The 22267-nt window shown below is 44.4% G+C and overlaps 2 protein-coding genes and 1 long non-coding RNA gene across 3 annotated transcripts in view; 1 reads left to right on the plus strand and 2 right to left on the minus strand.

The window, feature by feature from the left end:
• The window catches only part of LOC119374462 (uncharacterized oxidoreductase SERP2049), a 177324-nt gene that overhangs the window by 44628 nt on the left and 110429 nt on the right, over nucleotides 1–22267 (minus strand). The gene's annotated exons all lie outside the window — the stretch shown is intronic.
• Nucleotides 1489–6666, plus strand: LOC119374463 (uncharacterized). The gene is made up of 4 exons (XR_005180183.2): nucleotides 1489–1656; nucleotides 1727–1945; nucleotides 2603–2753; nucleotides 6480–6666. It is a non-coding gene; the product is annotated as an uncharacterized LOC119374463 (long non-coding RNA).
• LOC119374459 (uncharacterized) lies at nucleotides 3599–21453 on the minus strand. Its single transcript, XM_037644561.2, has 10 exons — nucleotides 21312–21453; nucleotides 21166–21222; nucleotides 20255–20314; nucleotides 18195–18567; nucleotides 16110–16274; nucleotides 12400–12586; nucleotides 12035–12277; nucleotides 8980–9151; nucleotides 7573–7718; nucleotides 3599–4276 (listed from the first exon to the last, which is right to left on the minus strand). The coding sequence occupies exons 1-10, from the start codon at nucleotides 21404–21406 to the stop codon at nucleotides 4095–4097; spliced, it is 1680 nt and encodes a 559-aa protein (XP_037500489.1). The 5' UTR covers nucleotides 21407–21453; the 3' UTR covers nucleotides 3599–4094.

The following is a 22267-nucleotide window of genomic DNA, read 5'->3' on the forward strand; positions in this document are numbered from 1 at the left end:
GTCGAGTGCCCCTTCGAGTGAACTTGCACCTGCCAGGCATTGGATGCAAACGCCACAGCCCCCTCAGTGCCATTGCACAGGAGGCCGCGGCGCGGATGTATGAGGACCTGGCCGGGAGGCCGCAAGTGTTCACCGATGGGTCCGTCCTGCAGGATCGCTCAGCCGCGGCCGCCTGCATAGCCCCTCAGCTCAGCTCGGAACGACAGTGCCGCTTACGATACTGTGCGTCCTCAACAACAGCTGAGCTAGTCGGTCTCCAGCTGGCTGCAGACCAGACCTCCTGCGCAATTCGCCAGCCGTCACTAGCGCAGCAATCTTCTGCGACTCGAAACCTGCCCTGCGCCAGCTCTCGAGGGAAGAACGAGGCCCCCTTCTTGCTCAGCGCGCCGCTCTCAGCCTGCTGGCCCTCCAGGAACGCGGCTGTGATGTGGTCCTACAATGGCTCCCTTCACACGTCGGCATCGCGGGCAACGAGGTTGCAGACAAGCTCGCAAAACGAGCACACTCCGCCGAGACTTCGCTGACGGATTACGCCAGCTCGTTCGACTCGGCACGGAACAACCATCGCCGGGAGCTGGTGCGCCAGCATCCCGACGCACGGGTCGCCGCCGGACATCCCCTCCTCCCATCCCAGCCACTGGTTTCACTCGCCGCGAGCGCGCGCTTCTCCTTGCCCTGAGGACCGGCTCTGTGTGGCCCGCGGAAGGCAGGCATCGTCTACGCGGCGCCGCTGCACGCAACTGCACCGATTGCGACGCGATCGAAACCCTGTGCCACCTTCACTGCCCTTCTCTCAACAATACGCGGAAGCGGGTCGTCATGAAGTACCACCTCGTCGGACTGCAGTGTACGACACTTCAGGACTTGCTCCATCCCAGCGGCCGCGTGCACCGTCGCCGATCAGCCCTTGCGGCCCTACTCGCTTTTCTCGAGGATGCCGGCCTAGTCGAACGAATTTTTCAGCCACTCACCACGGTGACTCGGACGCCCGTTCTCCTGCCCTCCCCCCTCACTTTTTTCCACTCATACCTTTCTTTTTCTTCTTTTACCATTCTCTTTTCACTCTCACTGTCCCTTCATTTCCCCAATCCCCGTGAGTGTATCGGTTGAGGTGTCCTCACTTGAGAGACAGTTATCGTGCACTCCACACCGAATTTTTACATGCGAAGTATCTTAAAGGCCAACTCCGGCGATTTTTGGCCATGTCAAAGTAATGGTGCTTTTATGTTCCCGAGACACTCCTGTTACGGGCCCGATAGCAGAAATACTCGGCAAATTGGAGAATAATTTTAAATAAGCAAAAAAGCGCAACACCGAAACCGAAACCCAACCGAGTGCACTCTCTACGTATGACGTAGAAGTTGTTACGAACGAACCGGAAGTCGTGCAATGCATGCCGGTCACGCCGGCGCGGAGTATGAAAACTGTGACAGCCGGGACGAGCAGGCGCACAGTAGAGAGGTGAGCACGCCGCGCATCAGCTGGAATGTCTGCGACTGACAGTGCCGCGTCTGATACAGACAGTGTCTCGGAACTGTCGGACAGCTGTGATTCAGAGACGTATGACACAGTTGATTCGCCGTTCTTGTTCGACCCGCCGCCACGACGGCCAGTCGCCGAACGTCAAGCCCTGGCGTTGCAGTATCGCGACGAGGGGTAAGTGTTCGCTGTGGATAATTAGCCCTGTTTTGTTATTTACACGTGGAATCATGATGCTGTTACACAGGTGCACTTGTGGCGAATGTCGGCCTGCGCACAGGGATGAAAATGTGTGTTGCCGCCAGGTCCCGGCTGTTCGGGGCCTAATGAATGGACTGGGCAGCAACTGTATCACGCACCACACGCTTTTCCCACTCCTTTGCTTGGTCGGCGATTTATTGGAAATAAACAGGCGGCAACTGGAGTTCTACAACCCCACTTATCTCGAGCACGCCGACAGGAATAGGTGAGTAATTAGAATTATTGGGTGGGATATACGGCACGATAATACGACACCATAACAAGGCGTGCTGCCGGCTTCTGGGCTACCAGACTGCCGAGCGCCGACGCATTTCGCGCGCGGCATATGCATTCTTTAGCGCTCATTCCTCGCGTGAGAACGCATGTGCTGGGATGGCAACGGTAACAGGGCTAGTATTCAAATGTTTTGATGTGCCACATTATATTTCCATAAACACAAATGGACAACCGAGTTACTGCTTGTACTTCAATATGAGCGCGTAAATGAGATCTCCGCTGTGCTTAGTTTTAGCGTGATCGTTCCACGCGGAAGTGCAGCAAACTAGGCTAGTGCTTTCATCTGCATGTGTGTGTGTGTGAATAAGTTACGTGCAGCATCTTCCACTCTTCATGCGCCAACAATAAGCGCCCAATGTACGAGTGCCATTCCTTCATCCTGAATTCCAATGTCATCGTAGTATGCAAGTAATACATTGAACAAATTAAGATAAAATGTAGAAGTGAAGCCACCACTGCTCACAGGCATGAGCACTGAAGCGTGATATTTACCACACAAGGAACTAGGAAGGGCCACATGAGCTGAGCACAACTTTTGCCAGAACTATCTCGTGCCTAATGCTTCTGTTTCTTCCACCTGCTTCAGAGCTCTGAGATACACCGCCTACCGTTTGTTTGTTTGGTGGGTCTGGGGCCGCCTTGGCAGAGGAAATCGCCAACCCCTGCCCGGTTGTGTGCTGCACAGGATAAGGAGCACATTCCCATCAGCTAATTATGAGCTGTTTTCCTGGGTGTAGGTGAGTAGTATAGATGATAGGAAAGCACATGCATGCCTATTTGTCCAAGAAAATGGACTATTCAGTGCATCTTTATTATACTGGTGAGAATGGCAGACTTGACCACAGTGTCATCGTGAATTTTTAAATATCGCTTCTGTTTGTGTTTAAAACACTTTGTTGTCTGGATACTGCAAAAGCATTCAATTTCACTTGAATGAAAACACACTCAGGGCATCTTAAAGGTTTGTTTTATTTCAGTTGAAAGAAAAGACAAAGTTGCCTAGTGTACTGGTGGAAAGGGGAAAAAAAAAGCTTGTGTGCCTGCACCCCATGGAAAACCCTAATATGGCCACTGCATTGCACAGTTGGAAAATCGCAGTCCTAACAGATGCCATCTCCTACAGAATCGACTCTGTACTGCCGCAACATGGCAGGCCTGCTCTCACAATCGCGCAGCAGCAGTATGCATTAATAGAAAAAGCTGCCGGTGGTTTTGTTAGCATGTGAAAAGATTCCATCCACTACTGTGGCCTCGTGTAATCGGTTGATAAGCCACTAATTGGTGTTCAGAATAAGAACTAAAGCAAACTGTCGCCAAGTATCTAGAAACTTTTTTGACATCACTATCACCTACGTATCAGACAAGCAAATTACAGCAGCGGATACATTGTCACGAGTGCCAGATTTACGTAGCCAGATGCAAACAGTGATTCATAATCAACTTCTAGTATAAACTTTAATTAGTGCAACTCCATGAAGACTTCATGCAACTGCAGAGTTGACCATGCCAAATCCCACACTGAAATTCTTGGCTTTGTAAGGATGCTGGCGTGTCTTCATTCAGAATGAAGACACGCCAGCATCCTTGACTTGACAACAGAAAGAGTCTGTTGTCATGTTGAACCTTGGAATATTAAGAGCGGCAGTGGAAGGTCTTCACTATTTTGACGAACAGCAACCAGACCTCCACCAGTTGCTGCTTTTAGTTTTATGCATATGAGCTAACCGACCTGCCCAGGTTGGGCCAGCGTGGTCAACACAGACAGTGCACCAATGACGGTGGACGTGATGGCCGTCGAGGCCTCCACTCATTTGCTGTGAGGCAGTCGACGATGTCACATGGCCAGTCACAATACTGGACGAAGCACATTAACAATGCAACCACACGGTCCGATGTCTTGGTACTGGCATCAGAGGTAGGTGTGGCCAGCTTCCACAGTGGTAACAGAGTGGGCAGTAGTTGGGAGTGGCGATGACTGGATGAGGCCGTGTAGAAGCATTGTCCCTAGCACACTAAACAACATACACTAGAAGAGAGAGATCCAAACATGGCAGCAGGATCACAGATCAACCAATGATCTATGTGTGAGGTGCAAAGCGTGAATATCGCCTCTTCCTTGCATCTTCCATCGATGGCTTTGGACCATACTTGGCTGAGAGTGTGTCATGATGGCTTCGCACAACTGAGTTTTCAGCAGCTGAAAATGATGGCCACTTCTCGAGGCATTGCATGACATGGCTTAGCAATGCAGGCACATACTCTGAAATAAAAAAAAAAGAAACCCACTGTGAGTACATGTAGAAAAATGTTTGTAAGTGTATCGCTACTGGGTGTGTCGAGATAAGATCGAACACGAGGTCCCTGTCACCATTCCAGATTTTGATGAAATTTACTGCAGGCACAGGTATTAAGCCCAGAACAATGGTTTCAAAGTTAGTTTTGTGAAAAAAAATTTTGTTCACTTGAAAAAAAAATATATAAATTTTGGCCGCAAACATCACTTTTCTGCCAATTTCGCGATTCGTTAACTTTGAGCGCACCTAGGGAAAAAACGGTGCACTTTTTGGTCATTATACTTATTCTCATCAAAGAACAAGTGACGTACAATTTTATTAGTATATAATTTTCCTTACCTGTCAAAGGACTTTTGAGGTAAAACATCGCAAACAACACAAAACACCGGTACTTCAAAAATTTATTGCTGAAAGTTAAACGGAGAATAAAACTCTGTATACATTAACTTTGACATTTGTGCTCTCTTTTAAAGTAACTTTTGTGGTTTCGTCGCTCTCTGTTTTACTTTAGAATTGGGCTGAAACGTAAGTGGTTTACCAAAAATGCCGAAGTTTGAAAATAGTTTTCTCAAAAAGGCCATTTTTAATTTTTTTCGATATCCCTCTGATTGAAGTCAAGGATCTCATCTACCATTCTGCATAAAAAAATGTTGCATTATTTTGGTTGCTAACAAGTTCTAATGAATCGCATGTGACCAAGTCAGCCTGGCGGCCACACCGTTCGTTACATGCGGAAGATCAGATCATGCGAACAATTTTTTTTTTTTTCGCAAAATAACTCCGAAACCATTGTTCTGGGCCTAATACCTGTGTCTATAGTAAATTTCATCAAAATCGGGAACGGTGACCGGGACCTCGTGTTCGATCTTATCTGGACACACCCTACTCTTTAAAAAACGCCAGGCCTGCGCTGAAACCGCAGCACAGTCACAGCGAAAGCTGGAAGAGCGGCGTTTCTAGAGCCCGTTGTAAGCTCTCTTGAGGCTACAATACAAGTAAACTAGAAAGGTACCCACTACGCCATAAATCACAATTTTTGTGAAGTTGGGAAGCACCTACTAAGCCATTATTCGTTATTCTGCGGAGAAACGAGGCCCCAGCTACACGTCTGTAAGGCATTATGTGCACTTTGTTGAGGCGACGACTGATGACGATGAAGAATTGAGGCTCAGCCCTTTGTAATGGGTTGGAAGCTTTAAATGGCCCACCAGTTATGTAATTTGCATTGGGTGATGCCCTGTCGCTATTTCCCTCTCCCGTCATGCTGTATAACATACGTTGACGTGGGAGAGAGACGGGGGGCGGGCGAAGAACTTTACTGAGACCCTGAGGAAATGGATCATGCGCTTATGGGCTTCCTTGGCAACCAATACAAGTGCACTCGCGAGGAACCCACTACGCTATAAATCATTGTAGTTTTACTGAGACCCCAAGGAAGTGGATCATGCGCTTATGGGCTTCCTTGGCAACCAATACAAGTGCACTTGCGAGGAACCCACTACGCTATAAATCATTGTAATTTTTGAGAAGTAGGGCAGCAGGCACGGTGCCATTTTTCGTCATTCTACGGAGAGCGTTGGTACCTGCTAAACCCATGTAAGGCATTATGCGCACTTTGTTGATGCTGTGCCTGATGACGATGAAGAATTATGGCAGAGTCCTTTGTAATGGGTTGGAAGCATTCAACAACCTACTCGTTGCGCAATTCGCATTGTGTGACGCCTGGTTACAGAATTCACGTTGTGCGACACTTTGTGCTTACTTTACTCTTCTACCACGCTATATTGCATATGCTAATGTGGTTCCTTCCCGACATGAAGCCTGTATAGGACCTTTTTGCAACGCAGTTTCAAGCACCGGCATGGCTCAGAGGTTGAATACTGGGCTCACACGCAGAGGGCCCAGGTTCGAACCTCGTTCCATCCTGGAATTTTTTTCTTATTTCGTTTTTTTTCTTATTTCGAGCGATACTGGTTACGGACACCGGCGGCGGCGGCGGCGGACAACTACGGCGCCAAAAACGGCCGGTGAAATGATCTCATAACAGCTTTCGCTGTAAAACTTATTCAATGGATATTCTTGATGTCCTGGCTTTCAGTGCACAGTATTACAGCATTGTTTCATTGAAACTGCCATCCTTGTGCTATAGGTTTGTCCTTCTCTTTTCAGCTTCAAGGCATCTCACAGAAAGTTGCTGCAGGAGAAGCTGAAGTGTTCACCTTCACGAATTTGAAGCCAGGCAAAGTGCAATATTTGTGCAGTGTTAACAATAAAAGTTGATGTACTAGCAGTTGCATTACACATCACTCTGGTTGCTATTACAGCAAGACAATTTTCAACCCTTTGAGGTCTGTTGTACAGCACTGCTGGACAAGCTGTTTCGGTTTAGATTCACGCAACTTTTTGCAATATTTGAGCATGAACTGAGGTGTGGTAAGCACAAAATAAATCGTAAACAGAAATTGAATTGATGGCGCAAATGCTGGGACAGGGACCAAGAACACGGGACGTGGACAAGTGTGCTCCGCGTCCTGTGACGTGGAGTGTGCTTCTCTGTATCCTTGTTCTTCGTCCTAGTCCAAGCATTTGCGCCATCAATTGAACTTCAGCCATGTACCAACTAGCCCGACAGCCAACGCTACTGAACTCGGGGGAAACAGAACACTTCCTTTCTCAGCGATGTGCTTTCAGTAACAAGCGACGTGAGAAACTGCTGACTTACTGTGTCTCGAGCCTCTAAGCACAATGACAGAACATAAAAATTCATTTGAAGAAATTGGGAAGTGCGCACTCCAATTGCTGACCTAAAAGAGCTATTCAAATAAATAGTGGAAGGAGATGATAACGAAACCGGTGCGTTTTCATCCGGGTTCTTTCATCAACCATCGCTAGGGCTCACATAATTTGGAAACTGGTCAATTATTAGCCATAGTGTGTGTGATGTATGTGCACATGCGCAAAGCATTCTTGGAATGAATAGCAGATGACTGTGAAGGCAGTTGGCAGTGCAGAGGAGTACACTGTTTGGGATCTAATGTTCAGCACTAAATACCGCATTTGTTAGAATTCATATTTCGTGTGAATGGGAGCAAGTGATGTTGCGCTATTTGCAGCATGTACCTCAATCTTGCCAATGTCAATTGCGTTCAGCCATGGCAAGGCCTAGCACAACGGCCGAATGACAGGAGTGACTCAAATGAATTGCCATATCCTGTACATGGTAACAAAATTGCCATATTTGGGCTTAAACAGTACTGCTTACCATAAGTTGCTCTCTCTTTCACTGGAGCCACAGTCCATTCTTTCTCGCCGCGGGAGAATCTCTGCGAAAATCTTTCCACACCTGCAGCGTCTGTCAGTGTTCCTCTGCAGCTGTTTTCATTATAATGCAGAGCTGCAATTCGTGTTCTGCAATAAATAGAATGATGAAATAGGAACGGTGCTGCTTTTCCTTTTTAATGCAAATAAATATCTGAATTTCAATTCACTAATAACCAATGAATGAAATCTTAAAAACATGAGTGACACTATGTGACACTGCAAATACAGCTTCGCACTAGAAAGTCATCATCAAATTATATAACGTCTAATCTGCATGATGAAAAACCCTCGCGCTTTTCTCCAGTGATCCATGTTTCGTGCCACTTGGAGCCACTGTTTATTCATCAACACTTGAATGTAATCGCTCAGTAAAGGCAGAGAGAAGTGTCTTGAAAATGTGCAGTACTGCTGCATATGCAAGCCGACTATAATGCAAAGCTAATTTTTTTTTTTTTTTGGGGGGGGGGGTGCATTGTAATCAGCATTGGCAATATGACGTAACGCCTTCTTTTGTAGCACATGCAGTTTGCTAATGTTAGACGATGTGGTATTTCCCAAACCAGAAAACAATATTTAAGGTGCGATAAGAATATTGTGTTATAGATTAACAATTTTATGGATATGGGAAGGTATGAGCGAATTTTCGCTAGAACACCTACACACCTATTTAGGCGAGATATAACTGAGCTAACATGACATTGGTTCTAAAATAAGCAGGCTTTGACGCGCATGGAACAGCACAACTTTTGTTTTTTTGGAATTTATTAACAAACAGTTTGCAGCGCTCCATATACTAAGTTTTTCCATTGTTTCGTTGATCATCAAGGTGAGGTGCTGTATGTCGCTGCTTTTAAATAGGAGGCTTGTGTCATTCGCATAAAAAATATAACTTGCTGACCTATGGTTGCCGAATGTATGCTGACCTATGGTTGCATGGTGCATAGCTACCATGAAAGAGGGAATTGAATGACAAACTAGGCAGTAAAATGGGGAAAAAAATTAATTGGAATGAAGTAGTTACAGCAGTATTGAGAGCTAGACTAGTTGGTATATATTCAAATACACAAAATACCGAGAAGGAACATGCGCATTTTGTATGCGAGTCTTCTGTGTCTTTGTGCTTCCATAGTGTGGAGAAGTTATCATACTATTACACTTATGTGACAACCAGTCAAACACTATGTCGTGGTTCAACTCTTCCAACTCTGTTGCAGACAGTTTACTTGAATTCAGTGGCACAATGTGCTGTCCGGATTGAAAGTTGAGTAGCAGCACGCAAGCCATTAAGAACAAGCAACTCAAAACACAGATCACCACAGAGATGCAATGCAATTTAGAATGGTGTTACCTTGCCAGAATTCCTTCATAGGTGAAGCGGCTGCTCTTAGGGGCAAAGTGGATTAGCAGGCTGTGGAATCCTTCCAGACCAAATGTCTGGGCCTTGTGTGATGCCCGTGGAAGGTCACGAAGAAGATGTGGTGCTGCCAAAATACCCCTCAGGCGCAGGAAGGACTCCGACCCTTTGAAAATAAAGTAGCTTAGTTGCAATGGAGCTTGGAAACAAAGTAGCTGGAACCATGTATCTGTCTGACAGTAAGAAAGAATGCAACTGATCAACACTGTAAGTTAGCAGTAGCATGCAAAGGGCACTCAATATAAAATACCACTTAGGAAGACAGTAAACGTTAATTATGTACATCAGTTTCAACAATATGATGACAATAATGTTATGGTGCACACAGTGTTATGTCTGAAAAGTAAAATGTAGCCTTAAAGTTTGAAATAGAACCAACTCTACTATACATGCTTAAAATGTGAGCGATATTGATGGTGCAGAGTGTGCAAATATTATTCTGGAAGCACTTCATTTAGTGACCCTACATTAATTTGAAAATGTGTAGGAGTGTGCGACTAGTGAAATTTGATCTCGAATCGAATCGAATAGTGCCGAATAGTGGCCAAGAATATCAAGTAGGTATTGACACGAAATGTGTACCGCCGGTTTCGGCAAGGCTATGGAAAAATCGGGGACGCTACGACGTGGTGACAGCTTTATTACGCACTTGTTCGGGAAGCCTTTGTTTTTCAGCTTTTATAGGCATGCAAGCATGTTGACAGAAGCGCCCGCCATTCCAGTCAGCAGCGCCACTTCTAACGACTAACAGAGGGGGGATACGGTAGCTAGAACCCTCCCCCCCCCTCCACCTCTATAGTCACACAATACGGCGGCTCATCTAATAACAGTAGGGGTGTGCGAATATCAAATTTTTCGAATACGAATTGAATACAAATATCCACCTTCGAATATCGAATATCAAAGAAAAAATGCCTCCACAGTAACAATATTTTATTTAACATGTAGCTATTTGAAAAAAAAAAAAGACATTAACAGCCTGACTGGCAACACAACATACACTGCTATCTCCAGAACACAATGTCCAGGCTTGCACAATGCACATCACAACACAAGCAAATATCACGGCACAATTAAAGTAATGACTAGATGTTATCATGAAGAAATATGAGTTGCTCCACATGATCAGGCAGCAGGCACTCCCTTGTAACAGAGACACCCCCCCCCCTCCCTGCCACTGAAAAGGCACGCTCGCTTGGAACAGAAGTGGCTGGTATAGGGAGGTACATGGGGCAAAGCTTTGCCAGACTGGGGTATCTGAAGGTGCCTACAGTCCGCCACCAGTCACATGGGTCACTGTCTTTCTTCAGAAGTGGTCCCGCATAGTGAACGAGTGGTAGTGCGGTACGTTAACGGCCGCATAATATTGCAAATGCACGGTTACATGATCGCCAACAGCGCTGAACGTCGGAGATGCACCACCAATAAATCATATGTATTGGGGCGCTAGTCGCAGGCAGATATCGTGCCTCCGTGTACTTACGATCTTTATTGCTCTTCTCGGCAACGTTTTTAGCGATACGAATGCAGCAGAAATGTGGAGGATGAGTTATTTTATGCATGATAATGGAATCGCATATTCGAATTTTTCGAATATTCGAAGTTATCGAATATTCGAAACCTTCCGAATACACAATTTTCAAATCGAATACGAATATTTCGAATGTAATATTCGACGAATATTCGAAACTTTCGAATATTCGCACACCCCTAAATATCAGTAATGTGCTTCATCGCCATGGGTGCTCTTGACCCAAAAATTTTCGGGCACGCATTCACAGCAGTGTTTTAACTGAGCGCCGGAAGGATGAGTTTCTGAACGAGTGATGCGGTGCGGCACTGGCAAGTGCGCAGCGTGAACAAATTTTCACATGTGAAGCCAATCACCAAGGGTTTCACGAGCCAATGTCATGACTACACAAAGTACGTGAGTACACGGTCTTACGGCACTTGTGGAATACACAACCGAACTACACGAGATGTAGGTACCTTTGTTTCGGAAGCGAAGTTGTGAAGGGCTGACGGTGCGGAGATGACAGCCTCCTTTAAGGTAAACATGCGCTCGCTTCTGAACCAGGATATAGGGGAAAGCTTTAATAAAAGACCTACTGTAACGACGTTAGCGTTAGTTTTAGCCATCCGACCCTAACCAAGTTGCACCGTTGGTTTTTGGCACGTTTTAGATATTCGTCCTGTTAAAGTATTCGAAACTTCAGTACTAGCTAATCAAAAGTCGAATTGAATTATTCGATGTACTATTTGATTCGAATTCGAAAGTCAAATATTCACAGACCCCTAAAAATGTCTTGCGGGACCCCATTCCCTAACCTTATTGTGCAACTGACAAGTCACTGAGAAGGAACACCACTTGGCACAAGCCTTACAATGTCTCCTTTCATCATTTACTGCTATAATGACTACAAGAAAGAGAAGTTAGCTTTATTAAAAAATCAATATTACTGGGCGCTCTTCTTTGTCAATGATGAACTAGAGTGCAATGATAAATGCTTTGGTTCTCTAAAAAGAACAGCTCACAGACATAAATCCCACATTTATTATCTTTATCTACAGTCAAATATTATCCATGTTATACTTTGAATCGTAACTATAGCAGAGGTTGTCTTTAATTTTAAACAAACCTGCATGCTAATGATGGTCATTGAACCTTAACATGACTTATAGTGCAGTGAATAAAACCATATAAACATAATAAGTTTGTATGTGTTAACGACAATGCCATGTATAATAAGACTAAGTACACAACCCCACGCTTTGAAAACCTGATGCAATGGGGCCAAATACTCTGTAAAGGCATGATAATTTGTGAAAGTTTTTTTACCTGATTCAAACCAAACCGTTGTACACAGACAGTCAAGTTAACACTTAAGGAAAGTGCTTTACTTTTTTACTCGTTAAGTCTGACCACTACAGGTTACACTTCAACTTATTTAGGTGTACAAATTTCTCTTCGTCTCCTAGTAGTACCTACCTTCGACCAACCAGTCACGTTCTGGCAGCTCGCCGTGAAAGCATGAAGGGTGCAGAGGGTCAGGGTGACTATGTACGTTGACAATGTGTCGGAGAATGGACAGCCACCTCGCCAAGAACAACGCCTCATTGCCCTTACTGTTGATAGCACACCAATAAAGATGGCGAATGATGGTCTTTCGCCACCCAAGCACGGATTCATGCTGCCTTGTCCTCCCCAAGGCAACAATCTTCTTCTTCAAGCCTATGTGAAACAAGTAATCCAAATTTCTATAACAAAGAAAAAGACTGCAATGATATCGCATATATTACAAAGCTGTGTTCACATTCACATTTAAGCAACACTGAAAACACAGATGGGTTTACCTTTTCCAATGTGCCACAAGTCAAACAGGTGGCATATTGCTGGATAATACTGCTTCATGAAGGCTTTAATTTCGGAGTGGCGATCAGTGACGAGAGACTCAATCTGCAGGCCAAGATGGGTCAGCTCGTGAAGTGCTCTCTGCAGTCCTTCTCTTTCCATTCGGTTGCTGGAAGCAACTTCTGTTGACTGCAACATAATACAGAAGCCATTTGTGATGTCGCAGAGCGGTTTCAAAATGCATTACCTGAACATGAGCCACATCATATAGTCCTACCTTGTATACATCATGAAGTTTACTCGGTGACTAACTTCCCTTCATAACTTGGCATCAGAAAACGATAACTTGATTGCCAATCATTTGATTCCTTACGGTAATCAGTAGATGTTTACAAACAGTAATGACACACAGATACACGCCTTTGGCTAATTTATAGCCGAATTTGTGGCACATAATTTCACAATGTCAGTGCTTCAGAGGGAGCAACACAGAGGGCAGTACTTTTCGTCACAATACCTTGCTGTGATACAACATTCATGCTTCTGAGCTTTAGGAAAGGACCGACCATGACGACACCACAAAGATACAGGGCGAGGAAAAAATTATGCAGCTTTTAACATGACAGTGAGAGAGACGTAACGAAAATGACCGAGGGGTTATAGTTGAGGAGCACTTCTGAGTGACACAATCCTGGTAGCCGAGAATTTTGTACCAAACTATTAAATTCTGTATCGAGCGTTCAGACATTTTCACATTGGTATCTGCTTAGGGCATGTAGCCACTGTCCGCCAATATCTCAACGTTCTCTTTGCTACTCATTCCTTCCCATTCTATGCAAACTGTATTTCCTTGGTATATCTCCCTCAAAAGCTGTATACAGTCGTCGCCTATGCCCATTCCTTTCAATATATGCCACACAATTTCCTGATTAACGTTCTCGTACGCCCCAGTGATGTCTAGGAAAGCCACGTACAAGGGCCTATTTTCTATTTTAGATATTTCTATACACTGAGCGAGAACAAACAGGTTATCGTCTAACTGCCTGTCGACTCGAAATCCATTCTGGAGTTCTCCCAAAATATTGTTGTGTTCTGCCCACGTTTGTATTTTCATTTTTACTGCTTGCATCGCCAACCTGTATAGTACCGATGTAATGGTTAGTGGTCTATACGAGCGAATATTATCCTTTTCTCCCTTGCCTTTGTAGATTAAGTTCATTCTACTTTTTCGCCAACTATCCGGTATTTGCCTGTCCTTTAAGTTTTTCTACAGTTTTCAGCAGTGCTTCTTTAGCGCTATTTCCTAGTTCGTTAATGAGGCTAACGGGAATCCCATCTAAACCCGCGGCAGTGCGCTTTGAAATTTTTCCTTCGGCCTTTTTCCAGTTCAAATTCTCCAGTTCTAGCTCTCCCTCGGTTGCTCTCTTTGCCACCCTTTTACTCACCGGGGAAATCCTCTGGACGCTCTTTTTAAACGAATCAGCTGTTACCTTTCGGATGTAACCTAGCGCTTCGTACCCTTCCAATTGATTTCCTCTTTCATCTACAATATGTTGTTGCGTTGTGACAGACTTCCGACCTAGCGCCTTTATGTGGCTCCTAAATATCCTAGGTGCGGCCTCCTTTTTTTCATGAATCTCTGTCACTCAGCGTTCACTTTCACCTTTAATTTCTGCCTCGACCAATTTCTGTACAATGGATTTTTTCTCTAGATATATTTCCCATATTTCGTTGACTTTGTCGTGCGGTCGCTTGTCCTTTTATGCCCTTCTATGATTCCGTGATGCTTCACGCCGCTTCTCGATCGCTTCCCGGATTTCCTTGTTCGACCAACTTTTTGGCTTCCTCTTTCCTTTCCAGCAAATAGTTTTCTTCTCTCTCCCTACCTCTTTCGTCATTAGATCTAACAGCTCACTGTACTCCCAGTCCTTGCCTGGTAGTTCGTCTACTTTTTCCTTGACTCTTGCAGCTATATTTGTTATTTGTTTGTCATTTAGATACAAGCTGCCAAACTTTGATTCTATATGTTCTTATTTTCAGTTTTATATCCCATTTGTAATATTATGCGTTTATGATCACTACCCAAGCTGTTAATGCCTTCCTCGTCTATTCTCATCTCTCTAAGTTTGTCATATATTCCTTCTGTCATGAAACAATAATCAATGCTCGATTGCCTGTTTCCGACTTCCCACGTGATCTGCCCCTCACACTTAGGCCCCACGGTAACTATCTCAAGACTATGTTGCTCGCAGAGATCTAGCAATAACTTGCCATTGGTGTCTGAATATCCGTCAAGGTCATGAATGTGAGCGTTCATGTCCCCTAGAAGGATGATTTCGGCCCCATTACCAAATTCCTTAATATCCTCACTCATGCAATCCACTATCTCGTGATTCTTTTCTCTGCAGTTATTTCCCATCCACAAGTAGGCAACCCCTAGCCACGTTTTCTTTCCACCTACTGCGCCCAAAACCCAGATGTGCTCTGAACACGTCTGTTTCACTCTAACCCATTTGGCACCGCGATGAATTAGCATTCCTACACTCCCACCTTTCCTTTCTGATATGATCCTGTTGCACCCTTCCCAAACTCGGGGCATGGCCCTCCTCCATCTGGGAGGGCCATGCCCCGAGTGCCACCTTCTGGCTACACCACTGCCATCTGGTGTTCTCACATCGCACAGTATACATGGGCCTCTAGCATTCGCTGCCATTGAAATGCGACCACAGCGGCTGGGATCAAACCCGTGACTTTTGGTTCATCAACAAGCCCGCATTGTTTTAGTGATTTATGGGAAAATTTTCCCCGCTTCTCATAAAGCCAGTTCCCCTTGCCTTGTGTGTCACGAGGTTTTTCGTCACGTGAAAGTTTTTCTTCTTGCCTGGTGTACTCTCCTGAGCAGCGTTTTGTTGTGCCCTCATGATTGTTACGACATTCAAAGGGTGAAAATCTTTCACTTCGATGCATTGTTATTGGTCTCACCTTTTTTTTCTCGGACGGAGGGGGGTGTGCGGCACCATGTTATTTGTAACTGTGGTAAATGCGTGATCACCCTGCTGGGTGGAACAGGCAACAATGGCATGTAAGCTTCCCCTACGTAGGACCTTTCAGCTCGTTCCATTGGTGGCATTTTGCACCGTCAGTGGCGAGTGAAATGAGGTCATGTGACCCTACGAAAATCAAGTTGAGGGTGGGCATTTTTTTTCTTATATGTCAAATTTTCTAGGCTGAATAACTTCAGATTATGTGCCGCTGTCACTGCCGCTCTTGCTGCATTAATCTTTGCATCCTTCAGTCTACGCAACCCGTGAGTAAAAAATGGGGGCTTCAATAGTGTTAGAGGGCCCCTTTCACATTCCTGCTGGCAGGGCATGCCAGCTAAGTGTTACTGTAGTAGGACATTGCTTAGCGTTAGAACGCTTTCAAATCCAACACCATTTTGAACATGCTTTCTGCGAGGTATTGAAAAATGGCTAATCGCACTGCTTGGTTATGTAGCTTTAGACAATGCTTGTAATATTCAGTTACTTGGCTTGGTACAGTGGCTATGCCTGGCTCACAGATGGATAGCCATAACTGAATCCCACAAGGGCCAGGAAATTTTGATATGAGAAGTGCATTTTAGGCAACGTGGCCACCAAAACACAAACATGGCCAGCAGCATTCATACACTGATGTGCAACACAATGAAACATAAGAAACCACAACATACCTTGACAAGCTCAATGTGCAAGATTTTGTTGAGGTCAGTGTCGAGCAACGTGTACGTCCCGAAGTCTGCTGAATGGCCCGGCGTGTCACACCTGCCATCACCTGCTAGTGAGCGTGGCTGGTGCTTGGCCTCTTCAATTAAGGTCCTCTGGTGGGAGTGCCATGCCTGCACAAAAAGAAGGGAATTTAAGGGCAAGTGTTCCTGCACAGAAATGCACAATAAAGTGGATGGGAGGATGACCGCTGCCGTAGTTCAACTGGCAGAGGATCTGGCGCATTATCTAAAGGTTGCAGGTTCAGTCCCTACTGGCAGCAAGACCACTTCATTTTCTTCATGTTTATATCACAATTACAACAATGCAGTTAAGAAAGTACAAATAACGTCTCCTATACTTCCCCTGGCTTCGTTGTCTGAGGTTTTCATTAAGGTGATGACTTAGGATGTGTAATAAAATATGGTGCTCCAATGTAATTCTACTTTCACTGCAGACTTGCCGTCAAGTTGCCTGCCAAAATCTTCTGCATAATCTCCTTAGGTTTGAAACATCTTATCTACAAGAACTTAAACAAGCGCTGCATGCTCTGGTGTATAGCTCAGCCTGGTGCTAAAAGAAACAAACTTTTGTTGCGGTCTTGAATTATCTGCTCTGGCAAGCATCAAAATGTATGGAGCCGCAGGAAAGAACACGTGGCAGGCTCCTGTGTTTCCTTGCACTATGCCTGCAATGTGCATCTGTGCTGCTCCAGCCAACAGCTCGTGAGTGCCACGGTTAGTGCCAGTTGCAAAAATAAAAAATCAAGCACTTTCAAAGCCCTGTCAAATGAATCCCGGATGAGTACCTTACTACAATGTTTCCAAAGTGTTCTGGATACTTTCATTGCGCTAATGTTAACCAGTTACAATTTTATCACAACTAGCTGGCTTTCATTTCACAACACAGAACAAATGTGCACAGCATTAATGCTGCAAAAGTCTCTTTTGATGTCTAACTACAGAGAGACAAAGTTTAAAGTCAAGTTCAAGAATAAAATAGGTAACAGAAACACTGATATCCACACTAAAGTAAAATTAGAGTACACTTCACTATGATACTTTGATCAAGCTCCTGCCTGCCATGAACAGGACACGGAATTTGTACAAACATGCTGGAGTGTTGATGGTTTGGCTCAGTTTAAAACATGGGACAAGATATCTAACTTGTGCAACAATGAAAAATTGCTGCAAGTACATTTAATGTTAAAAACTGCTTATTACCTGTGCTCTAACCATTCTGCATTTGCAATTTATAAACGTCTTTCAAAATGTGCTACTACAGTTACAAACTACCGCAGCACTGGCTCTACCGAGGTGTTAGAGGCTTCACTAAGTACCAATACCAAGGCTTTCAAGGCCCTGTATGGACCCTGAGAGTCTTAAAATTGAGAGCTATTTATTAGTTGTCGCACTAACAGTAAGTCGAAATGAACTTAGACATGAGCTCAACCTTGATACGAACGCCGTTCATGACAGTGGCAAAAGTGAGAAGACTCAAAACCAAAAAGCAACACCTCTGATACTAATTGACATTACATTACTGAAATTACAAGACAATGTCCATAATATTTTAGAGCAGCGCAAAAGACGGGACAAAGGACAAGAAGTTCACAGACGAGCGCTTACTCGCAACTGGCAGATTTATTAGAAGAACCAAGGAAAAGGAAACATACAGAAGGTGACCCAAATGATCTGTGTTATCGCCGCCACGTGGGGATCATACTAACATGCGCAAGGGCAAGAAAACCAAAAGAACCAAGAAATAGCGATAGGTAAAACTCTACCGTCATAATACCAGATAGGCAGCAGCAAGGTAAGCCAACAAAACCATAAAAAAACACAAAAGCCAAAAAGCGTCCATCTACCCCGCCTCCAAAAAACTGCGAGTAAGCGAGTAAGCGCTCGTCTGTGAACTTCTTGTCCTTTGTCCCGTCTTTTGCGCTGCTCTAAAATATTATGGAACCTTACCAACTAGCCCAACTGTCGACCTTGCTGCAAGGCAATGTCGAGCCAACTAGCCCCTGTTGCAACCTTATTAGCACTGGTACTAACCTGCTCAACTGCTGGAAGTAGATAGCACCTCTGGTACTGAAAGTACTGTGTCTTCTGCAGCGACTGCACCCCCATTACAGAGAGCAGGCGTATGACCTTAGTTGGGCTGCTCCCAGTAAACAGTATAGCACAGCTCAACAGCAAATTGCCAAGTGGCTTTCCTTTAGCCATTGGCTGGCTACACCACTTTGTCACATGGTTTCCTGAACATTTCGTGGTCGTTGAAATCATCGTTCCACTTGCCACAATGTCAACCGTGCTTCCCGATGCTCCACAAATCTTGCAATGGTGCAAGAGTTCCATCAAGCACGACTGAAAGACGATGTATTTTTTTTCAGCCACTCCGTCTTCACCCAATCCTTGCGCAGGCAGCCTGCAAAGATAACGTAAAATGCTCATTCATTAGCAGCTTCACTCACTGCGCAAGAACATGCAGGAAATAAATTGTATTTTAAGGAAGAATCCTCCATGCTAGCAGAAAGAACAGTCTCTAGAATTGATGTAAGTGAAGATTTTTCACCTAGCGTATGACTTGCATGAAAAGACTTCATGCAATTATGTACAGTAGCAGTCTCTTGAATCCAAACTTTGACATAAGCCCACTTGCTGTTGATAAACACCACCCAAAAAACAAAGTTATTCTGAAAGAAACGCAGCAGTTGCCACAACCATCCAGCTGTTGTGTAGACAACTCATTGTTTCTGTTAGTTGACACCAAGCGCGTATTACTCAAATATGGAAAATTGTGCACTGTCACTTAGCAATCAAACTACGCAGTCGTGGTAATAACTTACATGGCAGCACTCTTCACTGACAATTCAGAGGTTTGGCCTTCACACCCCAATTTAGGCGTTGATACAAGGAGAGACATACTTATCACTGCTCACTGGGATTTGTGTTGCTTACGTAATCCTACCTCCTCAAGCCTTCGAACAGGATGCCAATAGCAAGACCACCTGTTGCCATTGGTACTTGCTACTGCCCACATGACTCAGATGACCCTTGTAGAAAATTTCCATGAAATCTTGCAATGCATAACATCCGCACAACATCAATCATGCAGGCATTTTGTCATTCAGGAAGTAACTTCCCTTCGATTATATAGCTTAGCATTTTAATGACGACATTAAAACACCACATTAAATGTGATTTTGCAGACACCTGCCATAACAAATAACCTATTTTAACTCCATTAATCAGTCATTTAGCGCACTTCATGTAATATTTACAATCAATTCCAATGGTGTACACCTTGCTTGATGACCTTCATGAAATAATTGACCGTGCAGCAATTTACAGACCCTTCCTATGTAACTGTCGCTTTACAGAAAAGGTAATCAAAAGATTATAAGCAAGTATTTTGCCATTACCTATCAGTAGACTTCTGTTTATGCTTCATTTAATTATGCTGGTTGTTTTTTCGAAGTCGTAAATGCACAGTCTGTTTAAAGAATATGTGCCTATGGCTTCGTTAAAGGGATGTACCACACTGTTACGGTTTGACCATATTCACAGTCATGCTTCCCTTTTTTGTAAAACTACTAGCTTACAGAGCAGAAATCATAATTCAAATATGTTTCCTCTGTTTGGAATTCCACAGAAACCGATCACATTGAATTAAAACAAAACCACGCCTTTAGATCAATAAATTTTGATCACTGTTACACTACTTTTGTAATTAACGCGAAAGGAAACGCACATCTACCAGGTCATCAAATACACTACAAAATAACAAGGCTTTCAGTACATCATAGCTCTTCGTATATTTTGTCCAATCACACTCATCAATCCAGTTCATCACATCCCTAAGCACAGGAGCCCTGATAAAGGTGCATAGCCCCTATGGCTGCAGCACCATGCCCCTTCAATTGTTTTTTATCAAGACTGCAATTGCCTGGGACAATCATCCTTCAAATGTCACCCTTTATCTGCTTACTTCAAAACCACTCCTAAGTCACTTTTTGGAGCTGTTGTACACGCAAAAAAGTGCAAGAGTTTCATGGCATTTTTTGCGTGTCTGTAATGCTTACAGGAAACTTGAAAAACAGCAATAAACTTACTCATTATCAGTGTCATCATTCAGCTCGTCACAGACATATGAGGAGTCATTTGTGTAGTTGCTGTAAAAAGTCGGAAGAACATCAGCAAGACAACATCTTGAAGATACATGGGCAAGCAATCACATGATACATAACGAGTATTCAGGAAAGTAGATGTACATTAGTTGCAACACCACTTGAACGGTGTTCACACCTACTGCAGTGTAAGAACAGTTGAACTAAATATTGCACAGCGACAAACAGCTGACTTGGTTGTCGTTATAGTACTGTTAAAAACACTAGCAGACATCTGTGTAAACAGTACCCCACCATAATAATTTTAAAGACTGTGGAACACAGTGAGTTTTCGAGTAGAGGCCACAAAGAAACAGGCTCAAGGCCACTGCGCGTGCACGTGACCCAGCAGCGTTTGTGTTTTGCATTATGGACACTGTTTCTCAAATTTAGTGGGATCCCCAAAGCCTGGCCCAGAAGCTTTGCGTCAAACAAACATAATGGCCCCCATTGAAGCGATAGCTCTCGGCCAAGGCCAAGCGTCTTGTGCTGCAAGCACAAGACGCAAACACTGAGCATAAAACCATATTCGAAAACTATTAACTCCTGCTTGACCCAAAGTCAGCCTGCGCAAAGCACTTTGGGGCCCCGAACTTTTAAGGTCCCTATTCGAAAACTCCCTAATACGTAACCATGTTTACTACAACATTGTCATATTGTATGGCAACATATCAATGTGTCTGAAAATGTATCGACATTGGTAAGACACCATACTGATGGTTTACATGCAGACTGTCGGTGGGGGTTACATTCGGCTGTCAAGCAAAGAAAGTCACCTTATTGGAGTTACATTTCACAGGGCACAGCTACATATTAAGTGCATAATATCCAAAATAAATAAAGGAGATGTTCCTTACTGCAAGCCTGACTCAAGGTCCCCAGAGCTGGATGTGTCATCGCTGAAGTAGTCAGTCCTGGAAAATTTGTAAAAATGCATACAATTCTCACATCTCTCTAAAGTCACTTAGAGCATTAATGGATAACTCGAATGAAATTTGCATACCTGCTCAGATTGAGACCTGGGGCATTTGCACCACGCTTTGGAGTAGAGCACAAAGGCCTCACTTCCGGTAGCACCTCGTCACTGTACAGCAGCATGTCATCAGTTTGGTCACAGCTGTCACGAGTAGGCAATGAGCTGACTTGGACACCTGTGCATTGAAAATATTTTCAAGCCTGCCCATTGAATGTGAGTCTTTCTAGGCTAAAGATATTAGCAGTCCCGCTCTCACCAATAGATTGCCCCCTGATGTACGTCTGTACAGCCTTTGGACTCTGTGCATGCGCAGTTGTTTGCACATAAACATCACGCGTCTGTGGCAGAGCTCCCTGTGCATCACTGCACTGAGTGGGGGTATCCCCTTGGCAGCTCCAGTCATGCTGATTGCTGCTCTCTGCATGGCCAGCCTCTGGCTCTGGTAAGGCAAGGGCTTCGTAGACATCCTGCTGGATTAAGGCAAAATACCATGGATTGTAGGCAAATGTCTAGGGAGCCAAGCATACCAATTGTAACCACACTGAACATTTTGGGCAAGTACACTGAGCTGGATGACATCCTCACAATCTACAGACCACCTGGGAAATACTATGCAGCTACAGAAGACGTAGATACCTGTGGAGTTTCCTTCACTAATGAACCTTCCTGTCCCCTCCTCCATAGTATGCGATGTCGTACTATCGCTCATTTTCAACAATGCGCACGGTAGACGAAATGGGAACAACATTGTCTTGATTTCATGAAGAATACAGAACAGCAAAACATCACAACCGGGGCACTCACACATCGTAATTTTATTTAGAGCGAATCATGATTTCTAAGTTACGCTGCGCGTACCCGTCGCCAAGACAGGGCTTCAAAATAATTCGGTCAATTAAGCCACTTCGGCGCCCACGACTATAAACCTCCCCCCCTCTAGATCGAGAACACATGCTGCTGCCATACGTACACTTCCGAGCCAG

Source organism: Rhipicephalus sanguineus, chromosome 11, assembly GCF_013339695.2.
Source record: "Rhipicephalus sanguineus isolate Rsan-2018 chromosome 11, BIME_Rsan_1.4, whole genome shotgun sequence".
In the NCBI taxonomy this organism is placed as follows: Eukaryota; Metazoa; Arthropoda; class Arachnida; order Ixodida; family Ixodidae; genus Rhipicephalus; species Rhipicephalus sanguineus.

Bases quoted from the DNA above. Each gene is read 5' to 3' on its own strand.
- LOC119374459 (XM_037644561.2), bottom strand. From the start codon at position 21,406: ATGCTGCTGTACAGTGACGAGGTGCTACCGGAAGTGAGGCCTTTGTGC. The intron at 16,275-18,194 runs GTTAGTACCAGT...CTTTTTGTGCAG, and splicing joins TACTTCCAGCAGTTGAGCAG to GCATGGCACTCCCACCAGAG. The intron at 9,152-12,034 runs GTAGGTACTACT...TTATTTTCAAAG, and splicing joins ACGTGACTGGTTGGTCGAAG to GGTCGGAGTCCTTCCTGCGC.